Source organism: Erythrolamprus reginae, chromosome 3, assembly GCF_031021105.1.
Source record: "Erythrolamprus reginae isolate rEryReg1 chromosome 3, rEryReg1.hap1, whole genome shotgun sequence".
Taxonomy (NCBI): Eukaryota; Metazoa; Chordata; class Lepidosauria; order Squamata; family Dipsadidae; genus Erythrolamprus; species Erythrolamprus reginae.
The window spans coordinates 45,370,041-45,391,557 of NC_091952.1; the positions used below are offsets into that span (position 1 = coordinate 45,370,041).

Below are 21,517 nucleotides of genomic sequence, written 5' to 3' on the forward strand. Positions count from 1 at the left end.
TGGGGGTTGAAGTCCACAAGTCATAGAAGAGCCAACTTTGCCCTGATCTAGGGTATCCTACATATACATTTGCATTCAAATGGTAATCTATAAAACTAGAGTTGTCCTTGCCTGGTGCATTCACAGGTCAGCATTTAGGTATGCTATTCTCAAGTCAAAATAGAAAACATCTGTACATTGTCTTTTCAGTTTTACCTTACAGGTCAGGGAGAGACACAATAACGAACACAGTTACCCTTTTTATAGATAGTACTAATTGCTATGACCAGTGAAGGGCTGCAAAAACTTTTACTACCAGACTGTGGGCGTGGCTTAGGCTTGCCGGCCACGTGACCAGGTGGGGGTGGCTTAAAGGTCATATGACTGGCTTAAAGCTGGCCAACTTGATGTCACTCACATCAAGGGTTTGGGTTAGGGTGTCTGGCCTCTTCTCGCCTCAAAGAGATACAATTTCCCTATCTATTTACTATTACTGAACTTCCAAAATATACTATTTAATTCTATGTACATATTACACACAGGCACAGAAAAATATACATTATCTACTATATAAACTGTATGTGTACACACAGAGAGAGAGAGAGAGAGAGAGAGAGAGAGAGAGAGAGAGAGAGAGAGCTCTTCTAAAATTATACACATTCAATCTCATTTACTGTGATAGGAAAAATATACTCAGAGGCCAGAAGGGAAAAAAAAGAAAAAAAAATTCCTACGGCTACTGCGTACCTGGCCGTACCTGTAGGAGCCCATCACTGGCTATGACCAAGGAAGCAGCATATGTTGACCTCTTTTTAGCCAGTGAAAACTCCTGCTAATCTAAACTTGCATGACAGGAAACTTTAAACAGCCTCTTTGATTATTATTATTTTTTTTGCAAGATAAGCAAAAAACACTCAAATCAGTCTCTTTTTTGTGGATTCTCAGCAGGATGCATATACTGTATTAATTTGAGCCATATTTCAACTCTGGCTCCTGATTCTGTGTCAGACCTTAATGCAAGAACTTGAGCAATAGTAATCAATACTTAAGAGTCTATGTTAATACTATTGAGAATAAATTTAAAATGTGCTGGGGTTGAAGAAAGAAGCTACAAAGATTTTGAACACCTGGCCCTTCTCATTTTAGAAAGAACATACGCTAAATGCTAATATCACCTGTGATGTTTGCATGGCTCTTCAGCCAACATTACTTGATATAATGAGAGTCTAAAGGGAAGCTTTAGTTTATAGCAAGTAGGATTAATCAAGATCAACATTAGAACAAGCAAGAAAGGTACCAAAGTTTAGAATAGCCAAGAAGAAACTCTAAGAGCACTGGAGTTTAGCTATAAAATAGCCGTAGCTGGATCACTTCCAGAGAAAAATGGAGGACTGAAAATGTGGAGCTCATACAGGCGAAACTCGAAAAACTAGAATATCATGCAAAAGTTCATTTATTTCAGTAATGCAACTTAAAAGGTGAAATGTAATATATGAGAAAGACTCATTACATGCAAGGCAAGATAGTTCAAGCTGTGATTTGTCATAAAGTAGCACATAAAGTGGCACTCCAGCTCCTATGGAGAATGGAGTGCCACTTTCCTACACAGACTGTGGAAAATTTTGCATCTCATTTGGAAACCAAGGACCCAGGATACGGAGGAAGAATGGAGAGGTACACACTGCAAGATGCTTGAAGTTTAGTGTCAAGTGTCATTTGGGAAGCCATATCATCTGCTGGTATTGGTCCACTGTGCTTCATTAAGTCCAGGGTCAACGCAGCCATCTACCATGAGATTTTGGAGCTCTTCATGCTTATGGGGATGCTGGCTTCAATTTTCCAGAAGACTTGGCACCTGACCACACTGCCAAAAGCACTAAAACCTGATTCAATGACCGTGGGATTACTGTGCTTGATTGGCCAGCAAAGTCACCTGACCTGAGAATAGAGAATCCAATGCCATAGAGAATCTATGGGGCATTGCCAGGAGAAAGATGAGAGACATGAGACTGAACAATGCAGAAGAGATGAAGGCTGCTATTGAAGGACCCCGGCCTTCCATAACATCTGAGCAGTGCCACAGGCTGATAGCTTCCATGCCATGCCGCATCGAGGCAGTAATTGCTGCAAAAGGGTCCCAAACCAAGTACAGTGATACCTCGATTACAAACATTCAGTTTGTATGTTTCCCAGCGAAGGGAACCTCAGTGAAATCGCAGCATCGCAAAAACACAGAGGTCCAGAGGTGGGGTTTCGAGGACTTCGGTGTTTTTACAATGCTGTGATTTAACTGATGCTCCCTTCACTGGGAAACCCCACCACCAGATTTCCGTTGCCAGTGAAGCGCTCGTTTTTGCGATGCTGGGATTCCCCTGCAGCATCGCAAAAACACAGAAGTCCGGAAGTGGGGTTTCCCATGGAGAGGAGCCTCAGGGGAATCCCAGCAGCACAAATACGGGTGCTTTGGCTGGTCCCGCCAAACGACATTGTTTAGTTGACGGGACCCGGAGAAGACCCACTCTGTGGGACCTAACTGGTCGCTGGGATTCGTGCAAAAGAAGGCGGTCCGGGAGATAATCTGGTCCGGTGCCATGAAGGGCTTTATAGGTCATAACCAACACTTTGAATTGTGACCGGAAACATATCGGCAACCAATGCAGACTGCGGAGTGTTGGTGTAATATGGGCATATTTGGGGAAGCCCATGATTGCTCTCGCAGCTGCATTCTGCATGATCTGAAGTTTCCGAATGCTTTTCAAAGGTAGCCCCATGTAGGGAGCGTTACAGAGCATCCTTCCACTACCACACCCACCAAGCCACACCCACAGAAGCAGTAGTAAAAAAATTTGAATCCCACCATCGCTTTGATCCTCTCTGGTTAAGGAGAGGATGCAAGATTGCCTACATTTCATTCCATATGGTTGTGCCTCAAAAGGAGGGGGGAAACTGGGAGCCAAGAAAACCTGTCATATTTGTCCAGCCACAGTCAGTCTTGAAAAAGACACTAATTTTACACATTTTTGGGGCTAATCGCTATTTTAGAAATTGCCTATTAACTACTTTAAAGAGATTAGACACTTTCAAAATGACAAGGCAGAGCCTTCAATCCTTAATTTAAGAAATTGAAACTTTATTTAAAAAGCTTTAGAAATTCAAAAGAAACAGCAAAAAGGAACACGGGGTTTTTGAGCATAGAAAGTTTTAAATAGATTAAAGGGTCTGAAAACATAGAACATTTGATCTCGAATATTAAGATTTTGAAATTAATTCTATTTTTGTGGAAAAATATTTCAGATATTGGAGACATAATGAGATATAACAAGCTAAACAACTTCTAAAGGCTTTCAAGACATTTTAAAGAATTGCACTGGGATACTGATTCACTGTTATCAGCAGTGTTGTTTATTTTTAGGAGCAGTCTGTTTCCAGATGAAACTATTATAAGAAAAAAACCTGCAACAAAATCTGAGAATATGATCAAGAATTTGTCATTAGACATGCAAAAAATAAAACCACCTAAACCGAGGGTAGTCAAAGTTGGCTCCTCTATGAGTTGTGGCCTTCAACTCCCAGAATTCCTGAGACAAATCATGCTAGCTCAGGAATTCTGGGAGTTGAGGTCCACATGTCATAGAAGAGCCAACTTTGCCTACCCTTAACCTAAAGTTTTAGAAATTAAGGAGAAAATAAGAATGCCAATTTCTATAATTTTGTCTTGCTCGACTTTCAAAAGAGGCTTTTTATCCTTTTTTTAAAAAATTAGAGACGAGGATCAGCAGTAATATAAATGGATTAAAGAGCAAGATTGTTTTACCTCAAAGAAAGGAGCACAAAGTGGCTTTATTCAATCAGGGTTAAAAGGACCGTTGAACTTACCTGAACGGTCTTCTCGCTGCACTATGAGGAGAGTCCAATGTGGGTTGTTCTTCAGCCTCATTGGCAGGGACTGAGTTAAAAATTAACATAATTATTATGTCCCGCCCACCTCTACCTCCCTAGGTTCAGTCAAGAAAAAAACGAAGGAATAGTGTAAACCAACCAACTTTATTAACGAAGAAGTTAAACTGTCAACGAACTGAACCCCTGGGCCAATAAGCCGGGAGGGTTTGGACTCTCCTCACAGTGCAGCGAGAAGACCGTTCAGGTAAGTTCAACGGTCCTTCTCCCCTGCACTGCTCGGAGAGTCCAATGTGGGATATACCCAAGCAAACAAACTAGGGCGGGATAGGCTGGACCAGGGGTGTCTGGACACAAACCCGTTGCAGCACTCTGCGACCGAATGCCGCTTCCGATGAAGCGAACGTGTCTATACGGTAATGCCTGATGAAAGTCGTGGGGGCCGCCCAGGTTGCGGCCCGACAGATGTCGTCGATGGACGCCTGTGTGTTCCAGGCGGCTGTGGCGGCTGCACTTCTGGTGGAGTGAGCCGTGATTGTTCTTGGTAAAGGAGTACCTCGTGTCCTGTATGCTTCCATGATGCAGGACCGGATCCATCGGCTGATAGTTTTAGAAGACACCTTGCTGCCCATGGATCCTGGGAGGAAGGAAATGAATAATGCTTCTGATTTCCTGAAAGAGCTGGTCCGTTGAATGTAAATTTTTAGCGCTCTACGGACGTCCACTTTGTGCCAGCGTAAAACTGACGGGTGTGAGCCGTGGGTACAAAAGTCCGGCAATATTATGTCCTGGGACCTATGAAATCTTGTGTTGACCTTCAGCAGAAAACTGGGATCCAACCGAAGAGTAACCCGATCTGGGTGGAACACGCAAAGGTCCGGCTGGACTGACAATGCTGCAAGCTCAGACACCCTACGAGCAGATGTGATGGCGACTAAGAACGCCACTTTGATTGATAGAAGGCGAAGCGTGATTTCTCTCAGTGATTCAAAAGGTGGCCCCGTAAGGGCCTGTAAGACCAAAGTCAAGTCCCAGGATGGGAAATGATGGATGACCGGAGGAGAGAGGTTCGAGGCCCCCCGGAGAAAGTCTTTAACCCATGGATGATGGGAGATTGGGCGAAGGGGGTCTGGTCTTAAGACCGTGGCGATAGCTGCCACTTGCCTGCGAAGGGTGTTTGGGGTCAGCCCTTCGTCTAGCCCCTTCTGTAGGAAGTCCAATAGATGTAAGACGGAGGACGAGCGAGGGGGGATCTCTCGAGCTCTGCAGAATCTACAAAACGCTGCCCATGTCGCTTGATAAATGTGAGTTGTTGATGGGCGTCGAGCCGATTGGATGGTATGAATGACCTTTTCCGACAGAGATTCCGCCCTCAAGCGTTCCCCCTCAATTTCCACATGGCAAGCCTCCACCACTGAGGATCTGGGTGCACTAACGACCCCTGGGTGAGGGAGAGTCTGTGATATGGGATCCTCCATGGCGGGGAGGTTGAGAGGTCCATCAAGTCCACGAACCATGGTCGCCTGGGCCAAAATGGAGCGACCAGGATTACCTCCGCCCGTTCGGAGAGTATCTTGGAGACTACCCTGGGTAGAAGGCAAGTCGGAGGGAAGGCGTAGAGTAGACTCCTTGGCCATGGGGAGAGGAGCGCATTGATTTGGTCGGCTCCCGGGCACGGGAACCGGGAATAGAATCAGGCCACTTGGTTGTTGAGGTGTATAATGTCCTGAAAAGGCCTAACGGTGTATAATGTCCTGAAAAACCTCCGGGTTCAATGACCATTCCCCCGGGTCGATTGTTGTGCGGCTCAACCAATCCGCCTGGGTGTTGTCTGATCCTGAGATGTGTTCCGCTTGGATCGAGACTAGGTGTGTTTCTGCCCAAGACATCAGGGAATGAGCTTCCTCCATCAACCGGCCCGACCTCGTACCTCCCTGATGATTTATATGGGCCCTTGTTGCTACATTGTCCGTCATAACGAGGACGTGCTGTCCCTCTATCCAGTCTGCAAAGGAGTGGAGTGCCTTGAAGACTGCTCTTAGTTCCAGCAGGTTGATATTGGGGTCCCTCAGGTCGTCTGCTGTCCAGAGACCCTGGGCCACTCTGGAACCGCAATGTGCTCCCCAGCCGGAGAGGCTCGCATCTGTAGTAATCGTCACCTCCCGATGGTGTAGGAAGGGAGAGCCTCTGGTCAGCGCTGGAGATGTCCACCAGGGCAGAGAGTGACGGACCGGTAACGTGAGACGTACCAGGTGCTTGGAGTGGCTCATGCGTGCTCTTTGGAAGGGGAGGAGGAGCCATTGAAGTGGGCGGGCGGGCAGCCGCGCCCATGGAACGATGCTGATGCAGGAAATGAAAATTCCCAGCAGCTGGGATAGAAGGGCCAAGGGGACTCTGGTACGGTGCTGAATGGAAGCTATCAGTGTCCTCACCCTCTGCTGTCTCTCTGATGACAGGTAAACGATTCCGGCTGCAGAGTCTATCAGGGTTCCCAGATGTAAAAGCTGTCTGGTTGGATCCAGGTGGCTTTTCACATAGTTGATCGTGAAGCCACAGGTCTCTAGAGATTGTATTGTCCGTTGTAGATCTAGCCTGGCCTGTTGAGGACTGCTGGACAAGATGATTACGTCGTCCAAGTAGGCCATGAGACGAATGGACTTGGTTCTCAGGTCGGCTGTCAACACATCCAGGAGCTTGGTGAAAGCTCTGGGGGCCGATGAAAGTCCAAAGGGCATTGCCCTGTACTGGAAATGCTGGTCCTGTATACAAAAGCGGAGAAAACGTCGATGATGCGGATGGACTGGTACGTGCAGGTACGCCTCTTTGAGGTCGATGGAAGTCATCCAGTCGTGGGGCCAGATGGATGCCAGGATTGACTACAAGGAGTGCATCTTGAAACGTTGGTAGCGAACGTAGATGTTCAGCTGCTTGAGATTTAGAATCAAGCGGCAGACGCCGGACGCCTTGGGGACCACGAACACGATAGAATAGAACCCGTGACCCCTTTGATGTACTGGCACCGGTTCTATCGCCCCAATGTCCAACAGGTGCTGTACCTCCCTGGCAATCAGGGAACGTCTTTTTGGTTGGGATAGCGTTGGGCATTGCAGAAATCTGTCTGGAGGGGTCTGTAGGAAATTGATGCGCAGGCCGTTTGTCACGGTATCGAGTGCCCAAGTGTCGGTGGAAATAGCCGTCCAGGAGCCTGAGAACGACTGCAGGCGTCCACCTATGGGTACCTCGACAGGTGAGTCATTTCTGCTTTCGGTACCCTCTTCTGTTCCTGCTGGAACTGACGGTTTCTGTCTCCGTAACCTGTTCTGTCTGACCTGAAGGATGGCTGCGTGCAGGAGCTCTGTCCATAGGTCCTGGTGTTTGAGGCCGCGGGCGTGGCTGTGTCCGACCGAAAGGGCTGCCTTCTGTAATATGGGGCTGCCCGCCTGTCTTGCCTCCTTGCCGACCTTGGAAGTACCTTTTTCTTATCCTTGTCCTCTACTAGGACTGGGTCCAATGAGTCTCCAAAGAGCTTGGACCCCTGGTAGGGGGCGGTGGCTAGGCGCCATTTCGATTTGGTGTCCGCTTGCCAGGAGCGGAGCCATATTAGGCGTCGCGTGGAAAGGTTGGTAGCCATCGCTCGGGATGAAAACCTTGAAGCAGCCAAGGTGGCGTCGGCGGAGAACTCTGTGGAGGCGATCAACTTATTAATGTCTTGGCGAAGGCGAGCGTCCTGTGGGCCAAGCCTGGGGAGGATGTCCCGAAGCCAAAGGATTGAGGCCCGGTTGAAGAAGGATGCTGCCATCGCTGCTCTCAAGGACCAGGCGCAGAGCTGGTGCATTTTCCGTATCAGGTTTTCGGCCTTCCTATCGTCGGGCCGCAAGCCATCCGCCATTTCCGATGGAATCAGGGCATTGGAAATGAGTGAGGTAACCGGGGTATCTACCGCCGGATATTGGAGAAGGTCCTCTATCTCTGGTTCGAAGGAATAAAACTTCTTATCCAAGGCAGATGGACCCAGAGCTGCTGCTGGTTGCTGCCAGGGCCTCTTTATGTTTTCTGCAAATATGGGCACTGCAGGGATATTTTCTGAGTCCCTTTGAGGCTCATTAATGAGTCTAGCAGCGGGTAACATACCCACATCCTGGCCCGCTGTCTTTTGAGCACTGGTCAAAGTCAGTGTGGTCCTGGCCTTGTTCAGGAGAATCCTGTAAAGGGATGCCTTGAATAAGCCTGTTAGTACGGGCTGTTCTGGTAATGTGGCTTCATCCTCTGACAGCTCATTCTCTGGATCTGAAAAGGCCTCTCTGAACTCCTGCTCATCCTGAAGGGAGTCATACAAGGAGGGGGCAGGTGCAGGGGCTGACCAAATGTCCTGCCTGCTGGGGCGAGGTGGTAGTGGGGATTGGTGTTGCTGGGCACCGATTGCTATGCCCTGTGCATAAGCTGAAGCTATCATGTCTTGTACTGAGGGAGACATGGCTTGCCAGTTATCTGTGGGCCCCCGGAGTCCTGCTGCTGTGGGCGTGAAGGTAGCTGCAGCTGCTGGAGGCTGTGAAGCAGGCCTGCCCCAGTCTGGCCTCTGGAAACCCTCGGATGGAGGGGGGGCACTTAATGGGCGATCTGGTGATAGACCCCCAACTCCCTGGAAGGTAGGCCCCTCAAAGGTGGCTGTTGTAAAGGGAGGAGGACCCAGTGGGCTTTGATGAGTGGGTGGCATAACCATGGCTGAGGGGCTAGGCCCCTGTCTTGGCTTAGTGCTTTCCAGCTGGGCCTCGAGGGCCTTTATTTTCTTCTCAGCCTCCTTTAGGGCATTGGAGGACTGAGAACTCTTCCCCTTAGATTTTGTGCTGGGCCCCTTGTCCTTACTTTTATTTTTTGAAGAAACCGCAGGGGTGCTGGGGCTGATCTGAGGTGGTTGAGACATAATTGCAGATCACACTCACAGTATAAACGCAGGAGAAAAAGGTTGTTGCTCAATGCAATGCAAAATGGAGGAATGGGGATCTCAGGTCCCCATAATATGACGTCCTCAACCTCCTGGTCTGTGAATGGCCGAGTGTTAGGCAGAGAGCCAATCAGGCCTTGGTTGCCATGGTGACGCCCCTTTCAAAATGGCGGCTGTGGGGAGAGGTGAGTTTTAGCTTACTCACTCTGCCCCCCTATCCCCCAACATGGCGGCCGTGACGTCAGGCGGGAAATTTCCCCCGTTTGCAGACGGCCCGGAGAAGCCTGGATGCCATGGCCCTGGCCCCCAAAATGGCGGGCGCAACATCGGGCGGGCGGCGATCTCCCTTTTTGTCACCCCCCCCTTAGGGTGCTGTTCCTCTCCTTTTCGGTCTCCCCAGCAAGTTGCTGGCCGCTTTTAACGAGGCCGCCGAACAGCTGATGCCCTCGGTATGGAACTGCCGATCCGAGCGGCCGCTTCTTCCGCCGAGGCAACAAGACCGCCAAACAGCTGATTTCCCTCCGTTTGGGAAAAATGCCTGCAGCTGTCATCCCCTCTGGTCGGTAAGTGCCGATACTGGGGGGGTATCGTTGCGCTGGATAATGCTTTGAGAGCGGCGGGGGGGGGGGTGTCTGATCGCGGACGTCAGGGACCCCAATCCAGCGATCCCTGTTCTCAAGGCAATGCTCCGGAGAGCAGTGGCCTCTCAGGGATTGAAGAGTTGGAGAGCCATACCCCGGAGGGCAGTGGGTCTCTTGTGAAGTCTTCCCCCTATAGAGAAAGGAAAAAGGCATTAGTAAACAATAAAGAAAAAATCCCCTCTTACGAGAGGAGAAGAAACTCATAGTCCCTACACTATGACTGAGTTTTTTAGACTGAACCTAGGGAGGTAGAGGTGGGCGGGACATAATAATTATGTTAATTTTTAACTCAGTCCCTGCCAATGAGGCTGAAGAACAACCCACATTGGACTCTCCGAGCAGTGCAGGGGAGAATGGGGACATGTTGTTACTTTGAGTGGTTGCTTTTGGACTTGCTGATACCCAGACTGGAAAAATGTTGTATATTGGATTTGTTTGCAGTTAACATAATGTCTAAGTCTTTTTACCTCTGTACATGTACATTGCATCCTAATTGGATAGCACTTAATTGGTTTTGTGTCTAATTGGCTTATTATAAATACAGTATCTTTGTGAGCTTCCTTTCTTTGAAGGCCATGTCCTTTTTGTCATGTTAAATTTCAGCCTTTTGTTTATATCAGGATACGGGGAACACTTTATGCCTTCTCAATGCAGACTTGTTTGCAATTGAGATATGAAATAATGAGTTTTATATTTGATAATCAATATATTTATTTAGGGATCTGTTTCACCTTTTTGGTGATACCTGGATTGGCGAAGACATCACTTATTAGATTTGCCTACGGTTTAAGAGTTGAGTAATGGGTTTAAGAGTCTATTATTTAAGGGAATAAAAATAGTGAAATTGTTTATACTTATTATGATGAGGTGAGAAAACGCAATCTTAGGTTGCTTTTAAAAAATTCTTTTCTGTTTCCTTGCACCTTTTAGTCTCTTATTTTTTTCCTTTCTTTTTTTAGTATGCATTGCATTTTACTATTTAATTAAATTTTAAAATGTTTGTTTTATGTTTTATTAGATTTGTATGCCGCCCCTCTCCGAAGACTCGGGGTGGCTCACAACAACAGCAATACAATATACAAAGTACAAATCCAATATAAGTTAAAAGCAATTTAAAATCCATAGATATTAAAATATGATCATTACTACACAATCACACCATTCTCATATATTACAGTCAAAAAAGATGGTGCTGGGGGGACAAGATAGTTATTCTCCCCATGCCTGGTGACATAGATAGGTCTTCAACATCTTGCGGAAGGCAGGAAGAGTAGGGGCAATTCAAATCTTGGGGGGAGTTGATTCCAGAGGGCCGGGGCCACCACAGAGAAGGCTCTTCTCCTGGGTCCCAACAAATGGCAATGTTTAGTCAATGTTTAGTCAACCTGGAGAAGGCCAACTCTGTGGGACCTGATTGGCCGCTGGGATTCGCGCGGCAGAAGGCCGTCCCGGAGGTATTCTGGTCTGATGCCATGTAGGGCTTTATAGGTCATTACCAGCATGACCAAAATAAGATTATTAACAAAAAATAGGTGTAGCTCTATCTCAAAACATACCAAATACCTAGAAAGTGTGCTCGGTTAGCCATGAGGATCTTAGTGCATTCACTCTTGTATACTGTAATGCACAACTCGGCCTCATCTAGTTGTTCAGAGTCGTCATCCCCCCAACTTGGTTGCACATTTTCTATATCCGTCACTGTAGTGTTCAGACTGGGCGATTAATGGAGCATTTGACCAGCTCTAACGAGCCATTACAAGTAAATGAGGCTGAAAGTAAGAGCCACAGCATGGGACAGAACAGAAAGCCCCAAATAACTTCATTATGCTGGACATTACTTACACATATCACGCAGTAGCAGCACTCTATTACTCTTCCTTTCCTCTCGCTCATCCACACCGGTGCGCAATGAAAGATAATGCAAATGCTTATGTGGACAGACAAGAAAATGTCCACCACTGCCACTATGCCAATAATCCAACAAGGCTAACTCTGTAACTGTCCTTTTTCCTTTCAAGTGTTCTTACCGTATCACCATCCTCCAGTGAAGCCAACACAAAACAACGGTAGCTCAAATCTTCCGAAAGTGGCTTGTTAAAGAAGCCTTTATAATTCTTTTCATCTCCCAAAACAAATGTTTCTGGCAGTTCTTCCACTTGGGCTGCGATATAAGGCTTGAGGCGTTCTGCTTGTCGACGCTGGCGCCTTTCTGTGGCCTCTTGGTTAATGGCCTCGAGTAACTGGAGAGTGAAAGAATGCTTATGTAAGAAAAGGTTTTGCCAGATACCTTTGTGAACTGCACTTCACAAAAACCTATGCTTTTCATCACATTTGTTAATCGAAAAAGGGGCTGCTGACTTGGTGCCGTAGACCAACACTGCTCCCCTCTTACAGAAGACAAGTAACCGTTTATTGTATGAAGAAAAACGGGGGGAAAAATAGGTGAAAAGAACCAAGGACAGTAAGTAATTGACAATACCCAATGCAAATATTTATTTATTGGATTTCAAGAGCATTCAACTCCAAAAAGGATTCTAGAGAGCTTACAACATTTAAAAGAATTATTTAGAGAAACATACCCTGTTTCCCCAAAAATAACACGTACCCCGAAAGTAAGGCATGTCAGAGGTTTTGCAGAATTTGCTAATATAAGGCACCCCCCGAAAATAAGGCGTAGTCAAGTTTACATACGGTACGGTGGAAAAACATACGGTACCATTCAAAGCTGTTCATAGTGGTACCGTAATAATGTGGCGTCCCCTGCTGGCCCCTTCCATCGCTTTGTACCGTCCAGTACAGCAGACACAGTCTGCTGCTGTCTCACCGCCATTACATTCTCCACTACAGTGTGTATACTGTAGTTCCTCTGGTGGCCGGAAGCTGCAATAGCGGGAGTATACTTTTGTACCATATAAGTGCCTTCGTTTGTGTGTGTGGGTGCCATACTGACAGGTACCGTACCGTAATCAGTGTACCGTATGGTATACTTTCTTTGGGGGTGTCAGCTTTTCTGCCTGTGAATTTGTCTTATTTGAGAAATATAAGGCACCCCCCGAAAATAAGACGTAGCACAACTTTTGGAGCAAAAATTAATATAAGACAGTGTCTTATTTTCAGGGAAACACGGTACCACACTACATAACTACATAAATATTTTTCAGGAAAAAAGGCCTGGAAAGAGAAACAGATTTTAAACAGATTTGTGGAAGACTTAAGACTTGAAGAATGGAAGCAGCTATGTATGTCAAGGACAGCTTCACATAGAACAGGTTGTAGTCGTCCAAATGCGAGGCGAGTAGGATGTGAGTGACCATCTGAATTTCTTCCTTACTGAGGAAAAGGTGCAAGTGGAATACAAGGTGTATAAAGGCCCGGATGGACACAACTACCATTTACTGTTTGAGCAATACTTGTGATTCCTAGAGCATTTCCAGACTGCATGCTAGTCTCAAGTGGGGAAGTACAACCCTACACAAGACCAAATATGAAAATACCTGACATGGGGAAGTGTCGGGGTGCTAAAGAGGCACATCTATTTTGTTTCTTTCAGTCTTGATAGAGTGCCTTCACCCAGCAATTTGACGAAAATATTAAACAGGAGGGATGAGAGCATTGAGCTTTGAAGGACCCTCCTTTCAACACCAAATGGTACAGTGTTCCCTCGCTTTTTGCGGGGGATGCGTTCCGAGACTGCCCACGAAAGTTGAATTTCCGCGAAGTAGAGATGCGGAAGTAAATACACTATTTTTGGCTATAAACAGTATCACAAGCTTTCCCTTAACACTTTAAACCCCTAAATTGCAATTTTCCATTCCCTTAGCAACCATTCAGATTATTACTCACCATGTTTATTTATTAAAGTTTATTTTAAAAAAAATTATTAAAGGCAGATGAAAGTTTGGCAATGACATATGATGTCATCAGGTGGGAAAAACCATGGTATAGGGAAAAAACCCGCAAAGTATTTTTTAATTAATATTTTTGAAAAACCGTGGTATAGACTTTCCGCGAAGTTCGAACCCGCGAAAATCGAGGGAACACTGTACTGACCACTGAAGAAGGAGGTAGGTGAACTACTGTAGCACTGAACCCCCACTGCTAATCTGCCTAACCACTACACAAAGATACTGGTAAAAACAGTATTGAAAGTTGCCAAGAAATCAAGGCACATGAGGACCTCCATCTCACATCTGCCAAAGGCCAATGGCAATCACAACCAGTGCTACCAGAATACTATGTCCTTGGCCTGAAACACTACTGAAATTGGTCCAAAACCCTTTATAACTTCTACTCAACCACCCTAACCACATAGGGGAGGTTGGAAACTAGATGATAGCTTCCAAAGCATTTATTGTGGAAGCTGATGAATTTGAACTTTCAGAGAAAAATAATAATCTGGCAGGCTTTGAGATGGATTTATCCATACCCAACAAGCATACTTTGCAGTCTGGAGTACTGTCAGACATATTATATTTTTCCATGTTGTATGTCTGCATTATAGCAAAGGGCTTTTTAAAATTTATTATAAAACCCCATATGGTACTAACAGATTTCACAGGGGATCCAGATTTAAAAAAAAGGAAGATCATAGTCACCCATAAATTCGTAAGAATGATATAAACATATCAAGAATTTAATTACATTGCTTGGAGAAGCTCTCGGATATTTAAACATGCTTTTCTAATGAATACAAATGATTGCCAGGGTATGAAATGAAAATTCTAATTTAAAGTGAACGAAGGCATAACATATATTTTACACAAAATGGTAAAAAACAAATATACAACAACAGAGTAAATAGGATGCCCAAAAGACAGATGTTATATAAAATCATGCTACTATACAGTATTAGAGACAGAGGCCGTTGGTTTTTGGTCTCTAGAAAGACATCCATACTCTGGGTCTTCAAATCCTATCTGTTGAGGTCAAATATACATCCAGAGTATAATTGTTTTGCTTGGAAGAGAGATTGTGAAATAGAATGCAGAAGGAAATGAAGTGTGATCCATAAATGCAGTAACACCTCTGGGAATTCTAGCATAATGACTTCTTTCAAGTTAAAATTGCAGGCAATTTTTAGATTTAGTTGGAGTTAATGGGCATTTGAGGAAGTTAGTGCTTCTAAGAACATTAAGAGATGGTGATAAACCCTGTTGTCCTAGGGGAATAATCTCACACATGCAAAAACAAAGATAGCCAGCTTCAGAAAATGCCAAATTCTCTATCAATACTACTATCCCCAGCATGCAGAGTGAATATGACTGCTGGTGATTATAATGTAATCTTCTCATTTTAGTATATAGGCTGTGGATAAGGCTCAAAGACCATATTTTTTCCATCTTTTTGGAAAAGATGGGTCTTTAACATTTTGTAGAAGACCACTGGAATAAGAAGTACTCTTACTTTGGAGGGTAGACCTCCAACCCTTGATGTCCTGAGCAGATATTGTCGGCTACCCGTCCATCAGATATGTATAGTTTTTACCAGGCAGAAATGGTCTTTTCAGAAACCTTCATGCCATTAAGGTTTTAAAGGTATTAACAGCATTTGGAATTGCACTCGGAAACTTACTCCTAATTAATGCAGTTATTCAATCATTGTGTTATTTTATTCGTGAGGGGAATCATATATATTTATCATTTAGGTCAGGGGTGAACTTGCATCAGCATGACGGCATCACATGACGTATCATGATTTCCCCCCCTTCACTAAACTGCGCATGGGCGTGGCCAGTGCATGATGAATCCGAGTTTAACAGCCCTGATTTAGGTGCATAGTTATCCAATCCTTTGGCTTGCCTAAGCCATACTGAATAAAAAGGAATAGTCTTCGGTCACATATAAAATATATAATATACTGTAGTTAATGTAGCTAAATAACAAATTTCATTTAAAAATATTTTTATTATCTTGTGTGACTGCATTAGTACTGTGTTTCCCCGAAAATAAGACACTGTCTTATATTAATTTTTGCTCCAAAAGTTGTGCTACATCTTATTTTCGGGGGGTGCCTTATATTTCTCAAATAAGACAACTTCACAGGCAGAAATGCTGACACCCCCAAAGAAAGTGTACCATACGGTACACTGATTATGGTACAGTACCTGTCAGTATGCCACACACACACACACACACACACACACAAACAACGGCACTTATATGGTGCAACAGTATACTCCCGCTATTGCAACTTCCGGCCACCAGAGGAACTGCAGTCTACGCACTGTAGTGGAGACTGTAATGGTGGTGAGACAGCTGTACTGGATGGTACAAAGCGATGGAAAGGGCCAGCAGGGGACGCCACATTATTACGGTACCGCTATGAACAGCTTTGAATGGTACCATATGTTTTTCCACCGTACCGTATGTAAACTTGACTACGCCTTATTTTCGGAGGGTGCCTTATATTAGCAAATTCTGCAAAACCTCTGACATGCCTTACTTTCGGGGTACGTCTTATTTTCGGGGAAACAAGGTTGCTATATGTGGTCAGTGGGCCATTGATTGGACACACCTGACTTAGGGCATCATAGATTCACCTCTCAACTAAGAAGCATGAGAAACCCTGTACTATTTCTTTCTTCTCATACCTGGTCCAGTTCCATCTCATCTGGACTCTTCACTTTGGAGGAAAGCATACTGGTTGTGTGCTCTGTTGGTACTACCACAATGTAGTACGACCTGTGGAGGAAGAAGAGAGACAAAATGAATTCTAGATATAATTGAATGCCCTCCATAAAATCCCTGTAACGGTCCCTCACTGATTCACTTTCTTTGCATTTGTCAGACTTTCATGAATTAGAGAAATAACGTTGTAATGCCCACTTTTTAAAAAAATAGCTGAGTATCTATTTCAGTGGTATGTTATGGAACCATAAACACGAATGAGACTTTAACAAGCTTTGCAAGGGATTTACATTCATTACTCAAGTAACTGGGCAGATAAGGTCATCTTGGGTCCTTTAAGAGGAAAGAAAGGGAGATTATGGCTTTATGGCCTTAATTATCATAAAGGATATATAACTCAAAAAAGCAACATGCAATAAAGAAAAATAATTGTCCAAAATCAGAATCCTAACAGGTTGCTACTTCAAATCCTATATATTAATCTCTTGTATTTTGTCCTCGCTACTGTGATATATTTTAAAGCATTTTGTGTGAACAATCAATCAGAAAATCTGACATGATTCCCAATGATACCATCTTACTGCCCGTACAAAAATCTATTCACTTTGCAGGGATTTCCTAATCCGAGTAGGAAAAGACAGGACTAATTCTACTGTATTGTGTTTTGGGGGAACAGGGTAGCAGATCAGTATCAGAATGGAATCAGAGATGCGGAGAGATTATTGGACACACCTGACTGTTTGCTTTTAATAATGGGTTTTTTAGTGTTTTTTAAATTATTAGATTTGTTCTTATATTGTCTTTGTTATTGTTGTGACCCGCCCCGAGTCTACGGAGAGGGGTGGCATACAAATCTAATAAATAATAACAATAATAAATAATAATTATACCTGACTGGCACAGAAGTCTTCAGTTTGGGGAGGGTGAGGGTGAACTGTCCATTATGGATATATTTGTATGTGGAAACAGGCTTTGTGTGGAAAACATCAGGGGAGGTCCGGATGAAAACCCGATGTTGCAAAGCGCCTGCACTACTTCCCCGGTTTGTAAGTGCAAAGGAATAATTTGTGTCTGGCTGCAAGTCATTAATCAGCTTCTTCATAGAATGGCCATCTACCTCCACAGTCTGCCCATTGTATAAAATCTGAAAGCAAAATAAATAAAGCATTGGATCTCATACTTAGACATTTTTTTTCCTAGGAAAGAAATGAATTTTGTCACCATATTTCTATCCCAAGGTTGGGTCTTTATTATGATCTTCTGATAATATGTGAAAACTGATTTTAACTGTAATCACTACTAAAATATCTTGGGAGTTTCTCAATATTCAGGTAGCACTCGTTTTCTAATTCCATGTCAACTGGGCTCTAGATCTAATTCTTAAATTGAAATTATCTTGATTCTGTGGGAACGTTGTTGTCCAGAATGTTCCTTGTGGATTACTTTGGAACTTAAAGTACATTTTGTTTCCATAGACTGCAGTATACTCTGATGGTTCCTATTTGAATGGATGAGAAGGTGGCACTCAGAATCTTCATTGTGCTAGTCTTTGGAAGAAATAGCAATTCATGGTACCTCACTGGTTTTGTTACTGATTTTTAAATATATATTTTTATTGCAGAAAATATTAAGATTAAAAACAAGAGAAATATTAGACAAGAAGCAAAAAATAAAGACTAAATAAGAAAGAAAATAGAAAAAGAAAAGAAGAAAATTAAATATAAAGGTTTTGCTACTGATTTTTAAATATAATTTTTACTGCAGAAAATATTAAGATTAAAAACAATAGAAATATTAAAAAAGAAACTAAAAATAAAGACTAAATAATAAAGAAAATAGAAAAAGAAAAGAAGAAAATTAAATATAAAGGTTTTGCTACTGATTTTTTTATGTTGTTAAGAGAAAGACAGTGAAAGACAGATATATGGAGACAATAAAAATTCCTTTTCTCTCATGGCTGATGCAGAGTTGCCCAGATAATTTCAGACATCTGGAATATACATCTGGAATCGCCTTCTGCCACATGAATCCCAGCGACCGGTTAGGTCCCACAGAGTTGGCCTTCTCCGGGTCCCGTCGACTAAACAATGTCGTCTGGCGGGACCCAGGGGAAGAGCCTTCTTTGTGGTGGTCCCGACCCTCTGGAACCAGCTCCCCCCAGAGATTAGGATTGCCCTCACCCTCCTTGCCTTTCGTAAACTCCTTAAAACCCACCTCTGCCATCAGGCATGGGGGAATTGAAACATCTCCCCCTTGCCCATGTAGTTTTGGTCTATGATTGATTGTGTGCTTGTTTTTATGTATATATATTGGGGTTGCTTTTATGGACTTTTTAACTTAAAACTGCAATTTAGATTGCTAAATATTAGATTTGTTACTATATACTGTTTTTGCCATTGTTGTGAGCTGCCCTGAGTCTGCGGAGAGGGGCGGCATATAAATCCAATAAATCTAATCTAATCTAATCTAATCTAATCTAATCTAATCTAATCTATAATGAACCGTTTCTGTTTTAACAGCCAAACTTTGATTCCATCTTTAACTATTGTCTAGCTGTGGCAAAACAACAAAAGCAATCAAAACCCCCTCCTTTGTTTCTTAAATAAACATCTACCAGTAATACTTGCTAAAAACTAAGATTGCAGATGGTAAGCCAATACTCTATATGAGGGGTCCCCAATCCCTTGATCTGTGGATTACGGCAACTGGGCCATGCAAGCAAGCAAAGCCCCATCCGCGGGATGCAGGCAGTATGCAAAACTGCGCCCTCTTCAGTCTGCGGGAAAATCTGTGCCTGGCGTTCCAAAGATTTGGGTCTGCTGCTCTATAAATCCAGGAATATTCTACTTACAATCGTGTGAAAATGTGTAAAATCAGTCACAGTTCACAAGAAAACATACATCTAACACTCCTTTAAGAAACAGGGAATAAACACTCTTATATTATGGACATATATAACCTATTGCAGGTTCTGACTGCAACAGGCATCATAATGCCTATTACTCACTCACTCCACCAGACCAGTCATTTTTTTTATTTTTTATTGCAGGGAATTTATCTCCTGGTCCAGATGAAATAATGATTGTTGCTGGAAGAAACTGAAAACCTCACTATTGATTTTCAGTAAAGAATTTCCAGAGGTCCCAGTTCTTCCCCATTAAAAGAAAGGGAAAAAAAATCATGACATTTATCGTACACCTCCATGTTATAATCTAGGCAACATATGCTTTAACTGTTAAAAAGAAAGAGGACAGTCTTTGGGCTGTAGATTTTAGCATGCAACTGTTTATCAAGTGGAGATAATGCTAATTATCCCCATGCAGATTTATCAGTAAAACTTATTAGGTTATTAGCTGTTGGCATGGCATTCTACATGGATGAATTCAACCACTGGGGAGCCTTGTTTGGAATATTTCTGCTTCACAGATCATATCCAGGTCAGTTATTCCTTTGGTACCTAACCCTGCACATAACATGCACATCCAGAATCAGCAATAGGTCATTTACACTCCTTATAATTGCATGGCTGTTCCACATTTAGCAACCCAATAGCATCACCTCCTCCCAAATCGCCATGTGGCCAGCTTGCGGGGAAAAAATTGCTGTCAACTCTAACTTAACCCTCATCAGCAGCCTAAGCTATATTAACCTAGCCAGCCCTTCTGAACTTTACATACTGTAGTATCTTGATAATTCATTAATTCTATTAAGAACACATTGGATTTGCTGAACTGGAAATGAGGAAATCCCAGCACAGAACCCACTATTAATAAACGCGTCAGGTTTCCCTGTCTAGGACTCAGCTGTAAATCTTTAAATCCTGATTTTAACAGGCTTGGCTAGGCAACAGAAGTTACATATCTCTGTCAAGGTCATCTTCCTTATTCCCTCCAGGAAGCTTAATCTACAGCAGCGGTTCTCTGTACATTCAACATAGTGTGACTAAATACAAATCTTTATTGCAACCTAGAAGGCCTATTAAACAGTTGATTCTCATCTGTCACGGTGAAGATACAGTTCCTTTCTTATACTCCTGGGACTTTTTACACTCCGTTGATGCTTCTTTGTTCCGTTTCCATGCTTCCATGGATTCTTTGCTCTGTACTGCATGGCCCTGAACATGAATATTGCTGACTGTTGACATAATTTGCACCTCTGTTCTGAGAACCTTTTGGCTTAACACTCACAGGATGTCCACCCGCTGCTAGCAAGGTCAGCAGGCATAACCTCGTACCAAGATGCCTTTAGGTTGCTCTAAGGCAGTGTTTCCCAACCTTGGCAACTTGAAGATATTTGGACTTCAACTCCCAGAATTCCCCAGCCAGCGAATGCTGGCTGGGGAATTCTGGGAGTTGAAGTCCAAATATCTTCAAGTTGCCAAGGTTGGGAAACACTGTTCTAAGGCATTGTTTAGAGTAGTCAGGTGTCCAGAATTATGCCAGACAGTCTGGATTTTGTGAATACAGTTTTCCCTCGATTTTTGCGGGTTCAAACTTCGCGAAATGTCTATACCACGGTTTTTCAAAAATATTAATTAAAAAATACTTCGTGGGTTTTTTCCCTATACCACGGTTTTTCCCACCCGATGACATCATATGTCATCGCCAAACTTTAATCTGCCTTTAATAAATATTTTTAAAAATAAACTTTAATAAATAAACATGGTGAGTAATAATCTAAATGGTTGCTACGGGAATGGAAAATTGCAATTTGGGGTTTAAAGTGTTACGGGAAGGCTTGTGATACTGTTCATAACCAAAATTAGTGTATTTACTTCCGCATCTCTACTTCGCGGAAATTCGACTTTCGCGGGCGGTCTCGGAACGCATCCCCCACGAAAAACGAGGGATCACTGTATTTCCCCTGTCTTGGCTCTGGTAGCTCCTGTTTGCCATTTTCATTGGCTCATATCTGCCTTCCTGTTAAGTTTAGCATAAAACTCCAGGCATCCATAAAGATGCCATCTCTTTGCTGCCATCCAATGAAAGTCCAGACTTTTGTAGGTCAGATATGATAGTTCTGCTCTGATTTCTTGCAGGAAATTTGGAGGCAGTAAAAGTACAAACAGACATGAGACTGGCTTGGCTGTCTTCCAAGGAGTCTGCATGATGATGGCAGAATGATCTGGTGGAAAGGAAGTGATAGGCATAAATGCAACATCTGATGAAACGTTCTGACTCTGGTGGCTTCCAATACAAAATTAAATGGTTTACTATGGGCAACTCATGCTGCTAGGGTCTGCTAGTTATAAAGGTAACTCCCATCCCAGGTCTCCTTGTGTGTATCAGTAGAGACAGAAAGCAGAGAAATACACATGTGCATGTGGAGTAGGGCTACCTGTATCAGCCTAGTAAGTACTCATCTAATATTTCTCTCGGTTGCATTTTTTATAGGTGGAGGTACACTTTGTTCTGTAATCACGTTCTTTCTTT

The 21,517-nt window shown here is 43.6% G+C and overlaps 1 protein-coding gene across 6 annotated transcripts in view; it reads right to left on the reverse strand.

Moving 5' to 3' along the window:
• PTPRF (protein tyrosine phosphatase receptor type F) overlaps nt 1-21,517 on the reverse strand; it is a 630,248-nt gene that overhangs the window by 54,027 nt on the left and 554,704 nt on the right. For all 6 annotated transcript variants that reach the window (XM_070745049.1, XM_070745054.1, XM_070745053.1 and 3 more), the window contains 3 exons: nt 16,976-17,229; nt 16,049-16,139; nt 11,487-11,699 (listed from right to left, as the gene is read on the reverse strand). In XM_070745049.1, coding sequence (XP_070601150.1) covers nt 11,487-11,699; nt 16,049-16,139; nt 16,976-17,229 — 558 coding nt within the window. The remainder of the gene's footprint in view (nt 1-11,486; nt 11,700-16,048; nt 16,140-16,975; nt 17,230-21,517) is intronic.